We start from the raw sequence: 16635 nt of genomic DNA, 5'->3' as shown, positions 1-16635 counted from the left end.
ATATATTTAAAGGGCGCTGCTGGGCCCATGGTAGCGTCACGCTGTTTGAGAAGACAGCAAGCGATGAAGTGGTAGACGAAGAATAATGTATGACGCAACACTACGTAACTTTTCATGTACCAGGAGGCGAGAAAAACGATAGCAGCGTCGGTGAAACCTCGACCTCCCCCGCCACTCCCAAGAAAGGCAGCGGGCTGCTCGCGGTCCCGGACGGAAACACGCAGTCTGATGAAGATGATGATTTGAACGCGGCGTGCGTGAGCTATGCGTCGAAGCCGGACGAAGGGACTGACAGCGTGAGGGAGTTCATGGCCCAGTTCGGCCTCGACCTGGCCACGATGAAGGAGGACGAGAGCGAGGGCCCTCTGGACAGGATGACCCAGCTGTCCTTGCAGTTCGGCGTGCACACGGTGCTCAGACTGGAGCGCCGCTACAGCCTCATCGTCGATCCCGCCACGCCGTTCACCGTGGAGGTGAGACCCGTGGGAGATAGTGCACGACACACAGTGCCGTTCACTGCTAAAAGCAGAAGAGGGAATTTTGGCACGATATCAGGAAACGCCCGCCTCAAGTGCGGAAACTGTAAACACGGAACCTGAAAGACTATTTTTGATCGATCTTTATTGGCTGAGTTCTCGGTGTGTGTCATGTAATACGTAACTGGAGCTCATAATATCAACCTAATGCCACTGACAGCCTCACTGCAAAAACTAGAGTATACGACGAATACGAACGGCTTTAATGCCTTTTTTAATGTTTACTTCATCGTTCTGACGCCGTGCTGACGCGGAAGCTTTGAACTGTTGAACTAAATGAACTCGAATCAGTATTGCATGGTGCTTTCTTCGGAAGCACAGCGACAAACTGACCATTATTGTTTGTTTTCTGCGAAAGCATATATGTAATTTTTATATTGGACGGAAGTGGTGCACATCACTTGCGGTGTTTTTTTTTTTTGGCTTTTCACTGAAGAGCTGTGAACGAAAGTTCTTTTTGTCTTTGATTGGCTCCTCCTAAATACTCTCAGATGGACGTGAGCGAATTTTCGTCGGAGCTGCAAGCGAAATGGAAGAAGGTCAGTGCAGAGAACTGGAAACCGTACTACAATGCCTGCTTGGAAGGTTACGGACCGCCGCCCGGCGCCGAACGCGAACAGCTCATTAACGAGCTGATAGCATTGGACAAAAAAAGTGAGTGTGCACAAATTTGCGGTGGCTGCTTGACGTATTTTCTAACACTTGTTCCAAAACCATCGCAACTTTCAGCAATGACCATCTATGAGAGAGGTAAAAATATAGAGCCCTCTTGAGTGACATTAACAAGACTTTTGAAGCATGTGAACCTCCAATCGCATTTTTACTGCGGTTTCAAATAGGAAAGCAACTGGGCTTTCCGTTGTTTAATTTCTTGTTCGTCAAAAAATGAAAAATTGGAGGTGAACCGCAAAGGCGTCCGTGTGCTGTGCGATGTCAGTCCACGTTAAAGATCCCCAGGTTGTCGAAATTAGTTTAGTTAGTTAGTCCTCAGACGTTGCTGGCACATACCCACTGCGGGGGAGTGGCCAAGACACAGGCGGTTAATTGCTGGAGACAGGAAAGTTTTGACGGGATTATTCCCGAGCCCACCACTATGGCACTTTCTTCCTTTCTTTCATTCCCTCCGTTATCCCTTCCCTTACGGTGCGCTTCCGGTATCCGCCGATATGTGATATAGATACTGCATGCGCCATTTCCTTTCCCCAAAAAACAATTTTGAATTTTGTCCATGATTGACATTTCCAAAATAGCGTTGGGGCTATAAGCAATGCGCCGAGTGGTCTATCGTTATACCACAGGGAGGAAGAAATGCAGTGAACTTTCGCCACTACTTTGTATTTTTACGCGAAAGCATTTTATTCTTCATGGGAGGGAAAACCCGTCAGCGGAAGTTGTCCGCAAAATATGTCCACAAAATGTGTCCACAGGAAATGTTCCCACTCACATGACCTCATTCGAAAAAAATTGCTGTGGTTTAGTTCTGGTTAAACCTGAAGTGACGCGATAGCTACATTTGGCCGAGTGAAACTAGCTCAGTCGAACTAATAATTAATAATAATAATTGGTTTTTGGGGAAAGGATATGGAGCAGTATCTGTCTCATATCTTTGGACACCTGAACCGCGCCGTAAGGGAAGGGATAAAGGAGGGAGTGAAAGAAGAAAGGAAGAAGAGGTGCCGTAGTGGAGGGCTCCGGAATAATTTCGACCACCTGGGGATCTTTAACGTGCACTGACGTCACACAGCACACGGGCGCCTTAGCGTTTTTTTTCCATAAAAAAGCAGCCGCCGCGGTCGGGTTCGAACCCGGGAACTCCGGATCAGTAGTCGAGCGCCCTAACCACTGAGCCACCGCGGCGGGGCTCAGTCGAACTGCAAAGTCCGTCTTTCGCCGCTCCGTTTCGCTGGGCGTCCCTTCATCATCTTCGTCCCACTTGACGCGGCGCATGCGCACAGCTGTTGCAGCTCGGGTTCGCCAGCGCTCCGCGCCGCCCGCAGCAGCAGCTGCTCCGCACCACGTGACCAACCACGTGACCAACGGCCGCACCACGTGATCAACCCGCGTGACCAACCACCTGAACAACGGTATCGCCAGGGAGCTCTAGTGGTGCCACGCTGAAGGGTCGAAGAGGTGGCGTAGTGTAGCTATCGCTACAGAAACAAATTCGCCAGTATTAGGGTTCGAGCCTTAATAGCAGGCGGGCGCCAGGCGGGTGCGCAACGCATACGCCACGAAGGGTCGTCGGTTCAAGCGTGTTTGAGGGGCACGAACTGAAGGCGTTGCAGTGTGTGACGGGAAAGTTTGTTGGCTATGTGTAATGATGTTAGGCAACGATGACTCACAAAAAAATATTGCGGACGTCATCCAAGGATCACATGTCAAGTGTCACGTGACCACGGTGAGTTTCAACGGGTATTCTTTCGTATTTCTCTAATCTAGCAGACTGTAGGGCTTTCTGAGTTTTTTTTTTCAGGAAAAAATAATCAGTAGGTTTTGCATGCGCCGCGTGGTAGGGACACAAGTGAACTAGACTGTAGTCCTCAATTCCTGGTAACGTCTGCACTGCAATGGTGCAGATAGTAGTTAGCAATTCTGGTGCCTTGAAAGTATGAACAGCTGAGTCATAAATACAGAACAGGTTTGCCCGGAAATATTGAAGCACTTGAAGCGAATCAGCCCCGCTCAGTCGCTATGGTCAAAGAAGACGACGACCCAGAGGGGCATAACTCGCTTGCTGACCGAACGCTTGGCTTGGACCGTTGTTGGGCATCGAAACTGACCTAGGTTCAGTTGAGCCACAACCCTCTCTTACGCAGTAGTAGAGTAAATGTAGTTTCAGTTCGTTCTGAATGGTGCTTTCGTAGCGGAACTCATGGCCAAGCTCCTATCAGAATTAATTATTAATGCGATATCGTTAAGGAGCTCCTGTCCCGAAAATTCCAGCTTCGTTGTCGGCGGCATCATTGACGGTGAGCGAAAAGCGCGCGAAAAATCTTCAGCGAAGCAACCTAGGAGGCAGATGGGTCACTTAGGTCAAGCGACCTAAGTGACGTCGTCACAACATGCCCGCGGAATTGTGAGCAAACTGCGCACAGTGGAATATGATGGGTTAAATTATTGATTGGTGTCGAAAAGATACTCAGGAATAGCAACCTGGGTCGCACAAGCCCTACCGGTGGCAGCGTCTGCCATCGCAGGGCAGTGGCGCAGCGCTTAACTGCTGCACCACTGCCCCAGGAGTGGTATGAGCACTCCCAGGGATCTATGAATCTAGTGTAGCGAATGACCCATTCCGCGTGTATGGGCTCTAACCTATTAAAGCTATCGCGTCATACACTTAAGTCGAAGCTTATGTGCCTCCCCCATTTCTTTCTAGCTAGCCTGGTCGTTGCTTTTTCAGCACGGGCCACACCACAGTTTTCTCCATGCCAAAAGGAGCGGAAATTTTTGAGACGACCTGTTTTTTTTCCATAATATTTTGACCAACTCTCCTCCCTTTTACTTTTGATACCTCAGCAAAAGCCCCCTTCTTTAAAGCTGCCAAGAACTGCGGTGGCCTGCCGCAGAGGTGACAACAATGGCACTCCACGCCCGTGTTCTACTTTCGTCCTTGCGCAGTTCTGGCCTGTGAACCATGACCTTAAATTGGTAACGGCCTCTTTAGGGTTCACAATAAAAACCATCACAGGAGCGCACACGAGGCTATTACAGCATTGTGGGAGACAGCAGGCGTCAGAGATCAAAATACCGAATTCTGAATTCAACTCCCACGAAACAGCAATTCACTAGCAGTTCTTTTCCGAGACACGACAAATGTGGAGGCGTGATTTTCGACTGTCAAAGCTCTAATCAATGGAGGGTCGCTGTTACATGTTAACTGATTTGCAAACGCGTTCCGTTATTAGCTGATACCAGCTGCAACTAGACAACTACACGCACCAAAGTGACTGCGTAGAGTTGAAATTGCGTGGGTTACATGGCGAATTCATCAAAAATTTGCACCGCCGCGGTGGCTCAGTGGTTATGGCGCTGGGCTGCTGACCCAAAAGGTTTGGGTTCGATCCCGGCCGCGGCGGTCAAATTTTGATGGAAGCGAAATGCTAGAGGGCCGTGTAATGGGCGATGTCAGTGCACGGTAAAGAGCCCCAGGTGGCTAAAATGATCCAGAGGCCTTCACTACGGCGTCCCTCACAGCCTGAGTCGCTCTAGGACGTTAAACCACCATAAACCAGGAAACCAATCATTAAAAATTGCTTTCTAGCAATTTGGCTACACATGGTGCCGCAACACCGGGAATGCTTGCTAGCTGTCGAAAATGTTATTGTGCCATATGCATAATGAATTTCTCTACTCATTGAAAAAACGGAGAAGATTTATTCAGAAGTACTTGACGGCCTACGCTTTCACGGCTGGAATATCGGCAAAATATGGCCGCAATGTTCGTGGCGCACCTTACGCGTAAATAATTTTTATGCTTGCAAGAGGTTGTATGCGTGAACGGCCACCCTTGCGGCTTATTCTTGTATTTATACTTAGACATTAGGAGAACTCGTCAAATATTTGTATCCCTTGCTTTTCTTGCCTTTACCTATCCGAAATTCCTTGTCCTTTTCACAGGGCTGCCACCTAAAGTAGGCGGCGCTAGCCTCGCTGACAGGCTATGCAGAAACAAGCTTGAAAAAGCAAAGCTACTTCATCAAAGTCGCAAACTTTAGCTATTAAAGTTATACAGCTCCTGCTAGTGACATAGTGACAGAAACGCGCTTCGAGCGGCGTACTGAAATCCATTACTAATAAAAGTAAGAAATTACTATCAGCATATGATCTGTGCAGCATTGGAAAATTCGCAACAGGGTTCAATAAAGTCAATAAAGTCTGCGCTCATCTACAAAATCTCACTGCTGGCCTTTGCAAGGGTTAATATTCCTCTTAGCGTTGGATTTCATGCAGGAAATCGAAAGCAGTTTAGGTGTTCCTAAGTGCGACAAACATTTCCGAATTACTCACAAGAATGCCTTTCTAATGCGCTAACATTCAGAGAGAACACAAAGTGAACAAGAGGGGGGGGGGGGGGGGGGGGGTGGGAGGGGGCGGAGCCTCAGGGAGGTTATCCGGGTTTCGATGAAGACAAGTACTCTTGTTAAAACGCTGGCAAGCTCCCAGAGGCTTCCTCCTCCGTTGTTCATTTTGTGCTTGCAAGAAACGCATCTTCCAACCCTCTCTCAACCAATCAGTTCTTCGCATTTCTCCGTTGTGTGTTTGCTTGGTTGTTTGAAGCCTGCTTTTTGGAAGGCTGTCCACATGCCCTGTGGGTTTGTGCGCAAGCTTCCTAGGTGCCCAGGCCCAGGTGCCTTGTCACGTGATCCCCTGAGACGCTTAGGCGCCAATTAAACACAGCACACAAAACATAACAATATCTTTTCTTTTCCCATCTTTTCTTTTGGTCGGCGCCTTCTATTTTCGTCATGTACCTTCCCGACCAGACGGCTTTCCGTCAGACATTAGACTTCAAGCATATTCGTCACGCATATGGCCAACCCATCATCACTGAGACACGACGCTACGTAGATTGTGAACAAGGCTCCCGTGGGGGAGCCTAAACGTCATCCCTTATTTACTTTTGGTCGGCGCCTTTCATTTTCGACATATATATACACACCTGGGATGTTGTGATGACATTACAAGGTTACGTTACCTAGGTTGCAGGTAGGTGATTAACAATGCAGAACAGTGGCCACACAGCGCTAGCACACATTATTTGAATTTGGCTCAACCACACAAGTTTACCGTCACTCTTTTTTTCCGATTATTTCAGTCTCAGAGGCGTTGCAAAGTGAAAAAAAGAAGGCGGATTCCCCGGTTTACCAGCATTTCACCCTCCAAGACGCTGCTCAGAAGATGGGCGCATCAGCAGGTTTGTGAGAATAGGCTACGCCTGTTATAAGCGAAGACCATGTTATGTACAGTACCTTTCAGGTTTTGTTTTACATTCTTCAATTTCTGGGCACGTTTACGTATGGGAGGTTTAGGCACGCCTTAAAGCAAGATTTAAAGCGAAGTTTTAATGCGAAAATAATTCCTCCGTGGAGCCATGACGTACACCAAAAACGAAAATCCAAAATTAGGTGTTTATTGGTTGCAAGGTTTCCGCTTTCAGGAACAAAGTAATACCTTGCGCCCGGGAAAATTCAGTAGAGTTTTAAGTAATGTTCGTCAGGTGCCATAAATACGTTAATCCTGCACTGCACAGAAATTCGGCACAAATATGAAAATATGCTTTATTAGCTTGTTTCCTTCGTTCCCTAAAGAGCAAATATGTGCGAATCAGTGTCTCTGCGATCATGGGTGACGTGCCACTAACGGCACGCCACGCCCGCCCTGAGCCTGTGACGTCAGAGTGAAATCGGAAGACGAACGTCGTGATGGCGGCCCATCTTACTTTATTGTTGTAGCGCTCTAAAGCATGACGCTTGACCCGCTACGCTGTGTACTGAATCTAGCTGTAGCAGAATGCATTTAAGGACTGCGCCCATCGTGAGCCTGACCCCTGTGTTGTTTAACTGCGTGTGATAGACAAGCCGATTAGGAAGAACCTGTCACCTTAGATGATCAGTTTCGCTATTGCTGCCTCGTCTTATGTACCACCCCACCCCCTGATTACTCCCGCCCCCAAGCCGACATGGACTACGTTACAAGCGCCACTTGGCATGCCGGGAGCCCCTTATGGCTCAGGCGCATCTGGGAAACATTTTCTGCTGGCAGCTGGTGAATGTGGGCGTGTCGGACACCTTTTGCGATTTATGTAATTCTCGCTCTAATCCAGCCGACAGCAAACCTGTAAGAGCAGCACTTAAATGCATTCTGCTTTAAAAATAGCAGGTAATACACTTGTGTATAGGCTGCACTCTGCGCCGACTCACTCTGTCCTCCTAAAAGGCTTTATAAGGTTTTCACTTTTAGATAACCCCTTTTAACTAACTGTTACTGCATACCCGCACAAATGATGCATTGTATAGACCATCAAGCGCGCTAAAGTGTAAGGCAGTGGATTAATATATAGCACATGAGTATGCGACCTTGCGCAAGTCTTCTACTAGTCTGGCAGTTTTTGATTGCGCGCGGATCAAAAACCTCCCTCCCGCGATAGTGTTCACTCATTGCGACATCTTTCCTAACAGTGGAATGCCATATTCTCATAGCCAGCATCACACGTAGGGTGCACATCGTGTTGTATGCCTTTCGGGAACACAAATTTGCGTTGACCTATATGTAATTCTGACTTTTTAACCAGCGACTGCAGTCGCTTATTGCACGGTAGGATGCTCCTATAGGAGAAATATGAAGCCTATCAATTTTCCAGACGCCTGGCTGGGTTCCATCCGAAAGCACGGAGCCTCTGCCTACGAAATGGAGACCGGAGTAATGACCACCGCCAATGCCCTCCTCACTGCTGGTGCTGCGCTAAGCGGAAACCAGAGCTTTGCCGCACGCAAGGTCATTGCCTGGCATCTGCTCCGAAACCTCATCGCTCCCAAGGAGCACTGCTTGAGCGCCTTCAAAAAAGCTCTGGGCACCGGAGGGGGCAATCCTACCTTTGTAAGCAACAAGAGCTTTAACATCGTTCGTGCTAATAAGGAAATGTTAGAACTATCGCATTAAATATCCTCTATGTAATAAGTCATGTAAGCCGATGGTCAAGGGGTACGGTGACCGATTCGGAGTCGGCTGCAGTGACTAACACACGGTGTCCCTGACCAGCGAACTTTTGAGTAGAAAAAGGGAGTTGTGGAACTGCACATCACGTTTAATCACCGTTATGTCATATACTTAACACGTGTTTCCAGTCAGGGGTATTTCCGTTATTGCTGAAAATATCGAAAATAGTAGCAACATTTAAGAAATGGGATAAAGTAAACGTTGAAGAGTATCTTGCTATATCTCTTTTATTACCTATATCTATAATATTAAAAAACTACTTCGGCAATGCTTAAACAATTATTTCCGGTACAATAATCTTAGATAATGTCTCAAATAATTCAAAGTACGAAACACTTCACAAAGGATAATAGAAATTAGTTTTGCTAAACCTCACAGGAAAAGTGCGCCAAAACATAGAAAATTAGCTTCTGTCCATGGGTATATTTGTCGACCTAACCGACGCTTTCGATACATTGAATCATTCATTAATATTAGGTAAACTATACAGGTATGATGCCAGGGGATGAGACTACATTTGATTAAAAGCTGTGTAATGAATAGAGAGCAATGTGTGGCAGTGAACCCCAAAGATACTGAACTAAGGGAAACTAATATTGGGGTCCTCCAAGGAGCAGTATTAGACCAATTTCTGTTTTTAATATTTGTTAATGACTTACCATCGTACGTTGCACATGACTGTGCGTACACTATACGCCGACGACACCAACATATTCATGACTGCTGAAAATTAGGAAATTATAGGCACCCTCGCTCAAAGAACTATAGTAAACTTTCTACAATTATGCAAGCACTACAATCTGATCTCAGTAAATGCAACTTGGAACCGGGAATGAAATGCCATCTTCTCCCAAGAAACCACTGTGGACGTTGTGGTACCTTCAGGTGAAGCACATGCGCTGCATGATGTAGCACGCGCTGTCCTCTTTTCGGAGATTTGACAGTGTAGAGGACACAAAAAGCACACGAAAAGGTGCAAGAAATGGCAAGAGTATGAGTATTAGGAATCGACCATTATCAATACAAAACAAACGTTTACAAAATCATAAGAAACCTATAGCGTTTGAACCGCTATTACCATGTGCGCGCTGATACCTGGCCTAGTAGGAAAAAAAATGTGGCAACCCTATAGCTCTCGGCTGCAACCCAATATTCCCGGCTGGCTAGCGTTGACATGAGAAGCAAGCTTTTAGTGCTTGATATTAGAACATCCACTCAGAAGCGTCTTCTACTATAACTTCTCGTTGGCGCCGCAAAATACAGCCTATAGAAAGTGACTCTGGCCCTTGGCGCTGCGGGTCGTTCTTATGGAGGGCCTGTAGTCAAAATCTGTCACAGCTTCAAGTTGTCAGTATTCTTCTGCTTAAAAGTGCGCACGCTTGAGTAACAGCACCAAGTACGGACAACATGTCCGCAGTAGAGCTGTGAAATTTCTGAATATATTGAATGCTATAAAAAAACTAAAGAAAGTTTCGTCTACTAGATATTGAAAACATTGGAATGATACGCAAAATAAGAATGTGAAGACAATTTATATCCAGGCACGTCAGAAATTTGGCACCGAAATGACTTTATCGTGGATAATTCTTACGCAGCTGTGGCCTAGTGGTTTGAGCATCCGCCTCTCATGCCGGAGGTGCGGAGTTCGATCCCCAGTGCCGCGGGCACCCGCCGGGGATGCAACGGGTACAAGCTTTCCCCTGCCTGGTGCTCGGATTTTTTCGGGTGAAACGATAGGGAAATGGGTTTTACCCTAGCTTGAGTAGAAGAGAAAAAAGCATTATGTCATGGCGCTCGTTGGCCGCAGTTGCCCTTGCGCCATAAAAATTCATCATCATTCATTCTCATTCTTCCTGACATGTATGCTATGTTTCCTGATGTTTTGGCTTCCCGAACACTACCTTTAGCTGGCGTGTGGTAGCGATAGTGGAACTTCTCAGTTCTATGGCGAGCAAAAGGAGGTGAATACTGTGCAACGCTATAATGTGCGAGAAGTGGTCGCCGGAGGGTTGTCTCTTCATTCCCTTCAAGATGGCGTTTGAAGGATTCCGTCAGGTCGCAGTCTGTTAAGACGTCAATCTAGCGAAGTTGTGAGATCCGGGGCTCTGCTGTCGAGAGCTGACTTCACTAAGGAAAGGAATGGCGCTGACAGACAAGCCAATCAGTGTTCTTTTTAAAAATGTCTTTTGAGTAGCAGTAGAGTTCCCGAAGATGCTTGATGAGGTGCTGGCGCAAACTATATATATCCGTTAAGTACCGATGCTGGTTTTGAGCCTTCGAGCTTGGAAGGCTCGCATTCGAGCAACGGGCAATTGCCCTCGATAAGCCGACTACTGTTTGTGGCTAGATATGATAGGATGTGGAGGCAAGCAGTAGAAAAACTCTCAGAAGAATATAAAGGACTGTCCCGTGGTATCTGCCCGCGTTTCAATAGAGGAGGACATTCTGATCAAATCACACCGTGTTTATTACTGCCATGCTTGGCACACTTAGTGGTTATTTTATTTTCCAAAATGTGAAATAAGTCCTATAATGGTGTCAAGGCCGCAAAAGAGTACAAGCTCTTTTTTTTTTCTTGAGGAATCATATTTTTGCGCATGTATATGTACTAGCGAGGAAATAGCAGCTGATGAAACAACACAGTTCTAAAATTTGCACCACATGTAGCCACACCGTCACGCAGAAAAGAACTGTGCAACATTTATCGGTTAGTTCTTCCTTACCAACTGGAAAGTCCGCATCATGTAATACTGATCTTTGAATTGTTTTACAGCTGAAGCACAGCACTAATGGAAGCGAACTTATTCGCTGTCCACCTGTCCATCATGATTTGAATTTTCACTGAAATAATTGTTCAGTGCCTAATTTACAGGGCACCTTGACCATGTTCGTTTTCTTTTTGTTTTCCACGCCTAAAAGAAGAACAGAAGAAAAGTTTATTGTATTTCAAACTTTTCGATTTTTCCGAGCGCCCCCGTCACTAGCCCGCAGTGTCGCCGGACAATCATCACGGCGCAGAGGGTATAACACTCGGCAAAGAATGATCTGTCTCGAGAGTATTCCTTTCGGATAGAAAGTGAATCTATTTCACAATGCTACCGGAACTGGTTCTATTGACAATGGTGTAACTTGGTCTTGGTCAAATGTTTTAGAGGAATTCCTCAAGGTGGAGTTCCCACTTCGAGTTATTGATCAATTCGCTGTCACCCTACCATGAGCCTGCCGTCCCGGTTAGCTCAGTTGGTAGAGCGACTGTTCCGGTAAAGTGGTGGTACCAGGTTTGAACACCGGACGAGGGCGAATTTTTTCTTTAACTACGATGTTTCTGAGAAAGCTGCATAGCTTTCCTTTGTAGCCGTATGGCGGTGCTTGTGTGGATGCCTATGAGTAATTACTCCCTTTTTACATATCTGTAACTCGTATCTTATCTTCATTCAAGGGCACCCCGAGTGCTGTGTGCAGCAGGATACTAAACTTCACCGCATCATTTCGTGGCTCGGCTATGAGCCTTCTTGAAGGTAAGCACTGCTCAATACTCCTGCGCAACAACTGTTTGTGCGGCGTACAATGGAATAACCGATCACTACTACGCAATACACACAAGACTGCTACGTGTGCTCGATTTCCTCGCCGCCAACATGCTTTTCACTTTTTTCCTTCTTTTTTTACATTTTACCTACAGCGCCCGAAGAACGTTACAGCATGGGGACTGCAGCACAAGAAGGAATGCAACTCCATTAACAAGCGCAGTTGCGTTTAACTCCCCCAATCACAATTCCCAATAGATATGACAAAGCAGTTCGAAACTGCTTGCCCTGGCTTGAAACTTGCGAATTTTAATACTGTGTTCTTTGAGCCTAGAAACGTACAGAGGCTGCTTGAGATAAGTATCTCTATTAATACCAGTTTTTCTCGGCACTGTTGTACAAAAGAGTTGAAGCCTTAGTTTCCTTCGGCGGGAGGCAAGTGGTTCCAGCTGAACTATCCTTTCATTGCACTAACGCTATCCTTTCTTCTATATCATTCCAAGATGAATCTCGATGCACGTCTTTAATATTTTTTCAGTGCACTCAATGAGCGTCTTCTTCGCATGGTCTTAAACCGCACAGTTAAATTCCAAGATATGTCTAACGCAGTTCATATAGACAGTATTTTTTAACAACTAAAATTCATCTGAATGAATTTAAGTACCCTATTAGTCCTGACAACCGCATTCAACGTCTGCCTTCCATGAGCAGCATGAACATAGCGTTATAACTAAATACTTATATGCACCCTCTACACGTATCAGATGGTTATTAACCATATGCCGGGAATAAATTGTCTTCTTATTTTCGGTAAAGCAGACATGAATGCACTTAACATTTAAATTCATAAATGGAACATCAAGCTTGAATTCGTGTTAAAACGGCTCGTAAGTATGAAGTAACCTAATTGCTGACAATTTTTCGAAACGCTGAGTTGTCGACAAATAACCGCGCCGAAGGTGAACTGCGCTCAGATATATCGTTTACATGAATCAAGAACAATAGTAGTACAAAAACCGAGCCTTGCAGAATGCCTGACATCCATAGCCCAGCGTACATGTCCTGTGTTCCTCTCCTGGTGTCTCGTGCTTTCGCTGGTGAAGTTATGTCTGAAATGCACCAACTAGCCCACATGGTTACCTTGCCATAGCCCATACATTTGCCATTTAACACAGCACACATCTTTCGCTGAAACAAGCAATTTTCTATCAATTTTAGTAAATATAAGTGAATGCTTTTAATTGAAAGTTACCGGGGTGTGAGTGTGACACTGTACCTAAAGCTTAATTGAAATACAAAAATGTACAGTCTCTTTGCCGCCCTCTCCCCCGTCGACACCTGACGCTGAGTAATGATATAATTCGGCCCTTTTGGTGCTGCAAGACCTACCATGGAGAAGTCTATGCTGTTCTTTAAATAATAAAATTTTCTCTCCAATCTGCCTGAATATCACTGTATGACCAAAGCTTTCCCATGCTATTGATGTTAATGATATCGATAGATAGTTATTGGCATCCCTTAAAGGGACCCCCTTGCGAGCAGACAGACACATGACCAATTTTCCAGTCATCCGGCAAAATGCCTGCACTGAAGACTTTCTGTAAATTAAATAAATGTAGGAAGAAATTGATACCAGATATCGTTTTAGAATACATGTAGAAATACTATCGGGTCCAACTACTATACCATCGTCGATGTTTTTCCAATAGCCTCTGAATGCCGCCTGCCCCAAGTTCTACTGATGGCAATGGAGGGTCATTTTTCATTTTTTGTACAGCGTTGAAGTACTGTTTCGCTAAAAAGAGTGAAAGTAATTATTAAGGCAGGTTGCTTTAACTTCATCTGAGAGTGTTTTGACTATTATTAATTAATTCTTTTTCTTACCGGTTCAGATCCGCGCACTGTACCTCATCGCTTCTGCTTTACTTCTATGTTCTTCACTTCCATTTTTTCTCTCTCCTTTCCACGCGCGCAGATTTATTTATCTTTTGTCATTATCGCTGATTTTCATACCCTGCAGTCGTTATCGGCGAATGTTGCAAGACTACGCACAGGCTACGGCCCGCAAAAAGCCAATTTTGGCCCTCCGAAGAGTGGAGACGATGGCGCTAGACTAACACCAGCATCCATTCAAACACAGACTTAGCCCCACAACCAGCGTGGACCACATGACCGCACATGGCACATTCCCGAGACCTCCCACTGCTCGCTCCATATTGGGTCACAATCTGAACAGAAAACGACTCCGGGCCTTTCCAATATCACGCTTGCCGGCCACGCCGTCTGTGTACTAGAGAAGACTTGTGCACACTGTCGCTGCGTATCACATCTCATCGCCGCGTATCACATCGCTGTATGTCGCACACCTGCTTTACAACCGAAGGTCTGCGCAGTCGATAATCTGTTTCTCTCCACGCTTGGACGCAGAACATGCGCCTATATTTGAGGCATACTCATGGAATTCCCCCCCTCTAAGTCTCGAAAAGCGCGGCATATGTACACCTTATTCTCAGCTGCTGAGCGATGCAGTGCCATCCTTGGTGCAGAAGAGTATTGGCCTCCACACGGAGGGCGACGGTGGTGACATTCACAGGGAACTTTCTTCCATTTTCTTTTACTTGTTGCGTACTCTCGTGGGCGTCGATTACAACGTCGCCTGGCAGGCACTCTTTAGCAGTGAGTTAAAGCGACAAGTGATGCAGCTGGCGCTCTTAATTATTCTCCCGGGTGATAGGATTCAAGGAATAGAAATTTTTGTAATTATTGAGATACCATGGTAGAATTAACGCAAGGTCCTTAACGAGCTCAACTAAGCACAACCGTGTATCCGAAAACATTGCCAACGATGGGAAAATGCTCTCTAGAAAGAAATAGAAGTTGCTGCCCTGCTCATTCACTCCCTACCCAAATATGTATAATTCCGTGATATTTTTGTGAGGTTCATATGGCGTAGACAGTGGCTTAGAAAAAGTGGCTATGCGGGCCGGTGATGTTACTCTGTAAAACACATTTCCCTGTTCCGTCATGTGATCCACAGAGTGTCGTGGGCATGGCTGGTCTTGTGTGCGAGAAGGTGCTATATTTCCTACCCAAATGTTTTCAACACCCTCACCATGTCGCAGGCAACAACTCAGTGTCGATTCGGCGCATTCTGGACGTGACCGACATGATGGCTCGGATGCAGCGCACAGCGGCCACCATCGTCCAGGGGACGACTGGGTCGCTGGCCGCAGACACGGGCGCGCCCACGAGAAGTTCCATGTTTCCCGATTTCGTTAACGCTGCCTCTGGTATGGCGCCACGCTTTTTCGCTGGCGTGGACGTCATCGCCCAGGGTAACTTCGTCTCCGACTGGCTCCGGCGACTTCGGGCCTGGTTCGCGCTGCCGGCACTGTTCCAGGCACACCTGGCAGACATGGTGGCCACAGAGGCCACGTCGTTTGGACGCTACCTAGAAGCGCCCTACTACTATGAAGAGGGACTGGCCGCGTACAACTACGCCGTCCTGGGGCAGGCAAGTTACGCTTCGATTGCAGTGAAAGACCGGACGATGCTTTGTGAGCTGTGAATGCTTTTACTATATTCAAATCGGGAAATAGACTCAGTTAGGAAAAGTAATGCGCAGACCTGATAGCCGCAGGCCTGTCCCGGCAAGTTTGCTGGATATGACAAGAAAACCGAAATAAGTTGACTGAGAGAGAGACAGAGGGGGATAGGGGCCGGCTTCAATATTTCCTCGAATTAATTGACACTGGTGTAAGATAGAGATAAATGAAAACCAATACCAGGGGCCTCCGTCGTAAATTATTTTTCCGCGTACGCTGAATGCTGCCGACGATTTATGTGGAGGTCTGCAAACGCGTGAGGAAAGTCCTTATGAAATATGCAGTGTTTCAACGTCACAAGGCTGATACAAACGCTGCAGTGCCTGACACGTCTGCCCACTGGCGGGAGGGCCATAGATGCAGAAGAGGCGCACCGTCGTGCTCTCAACGCTGCACATATGCGGCAGGCTAGGGCCACAAACGTGCGCCAGGTCAAACAGAAGGCGAACGCTCTCGTAAGGCTGCCATCCAACACGTTGCACGAAATTGTGCTAAAGTCGATGCCAGAAGATTTCACACACCATAAAACACTCGTTGTAACTCTCCCATGCGGAAATACAGGGTGTTTCGCCTTAGACTTTACACAATGTTTAAAGATAGGCTACTTGAATTCGAAAAGCGCTTTTTCCAGCATACTGTTATCAGTGGTGTCGTACATTAGAATGCAGTTAAAACATGCTAACTAGCAGGCAGTTCAACTAATATTGAATAGTTAACTTTTTAACTATTACAGTTAGGGTCCTTAATTACTGAGAGGCGTCTAGCGCACCGTAAGTATACATTTCTATCAGTTTTTAGAATTCCGAAAATGCGGTTAAACTCTGCGCTGTGGCTGCACTGGAGAGGTTGCTTTGCCTGCAAGCTTCTCGAAAGCGCATGTATTTAAGCGCGATGTAGCCAGAATTTGATGGGCCTCAGCGCCGAAGGTGACTGCGTTTTCGAAATTTTAAAAGCTGATACGGGTATTACGTACGGTGGGCTACACACCTTTCTATAATTGAGGAGCCTAACAATAACAGTCAAAAGCTAACTATTCAATATTACATAACAAGCCTGTTAGTTAGCAAGTCTTAACTGTATTCTTATGTATTACACCGTTGACGATGAGAGTCTGAAAAAAAGCGGTCTTCTAGCTCTAAAAAGTTATTTTTAAAAATTATGCTGTCTAAAGTCTTAGGTAAAACACCCTGTAAAATGATAACCCACACACGCGTGGCTACAGCATTCAAAGCAAATGCAACTATAGCAAAA

General features: G+C 46.2%; 1 protein-coding gene across 1 annotated transcript; it reads left to right on the top strand.

Moving 5' to 3' along the window:
* Nucleotides 1–89: 89 nt before the first annotated feature.
* LOC144120038 (uncharacterized) lies at nucleotides 90–15347 on the top strand. Its single transcript, XM_077652514.1, has 6 exons — nucleotides 90–473; nucleotides 1028–1190; nucleotides 6352–6450; nucleotides 7897–8132; nucleotides 11692–11770; nucleotides 14902–15347. The coding sequence occupies exons 1-6, from the start codon at nucleotides 90–92 to the stop codon at nucleotides 15345–15347; spliced, it is 1407 nt and encodes a 468-aa protein (XP_077508640.1).
* Nucleotides 15348–16635: the final 1288 nt, after the last annotated feature.

The sequence above is a fragment of the Amblyomma americanum genome, chromosome 2 (assembly GCF_052857255.1).
Source record: "Amblyomma americanum isolate KBUSLIRL-KWMA chromosome 2, ASM5285725v1, whole genome shotgun sequence".
Taxonomy (NCBI): domain Eukaryota; kingdom Metazoa; phylum Arthropoda; class Arachnida; order Ixodida; family Ixodidae; genus Amblyomma; species Amblyomma americanum.
This window is presented reverse-complemented; position numbering and strand designations above follow the sequence as displayed.

Excerpts from the sequence above, each read along its gene's own strand:
- LOC144120038 (XM_077652514.1), top strand. The coding sequence starts at position 90 with ATGACGCAACACTACGTAACTTTTCATGTACCAGGAGGCGAGAAAAAC. Across the intron at positions 8,133-11,691 it reads GAGGGGGCAATCCTACCTTT|GGCACCCCGAGTGCTGTGTG; the intron begins GTAAGCAACAAG and ends TCTTCATTCAAG. Across the intron at positions 11,771-14,901 it reads GGCTATGAGCCTTCTTGAAG|GCAACAACTCAGTGTCGATT; the intron begins GTAAGCACTGCT and ends ACCATGTCGCAG.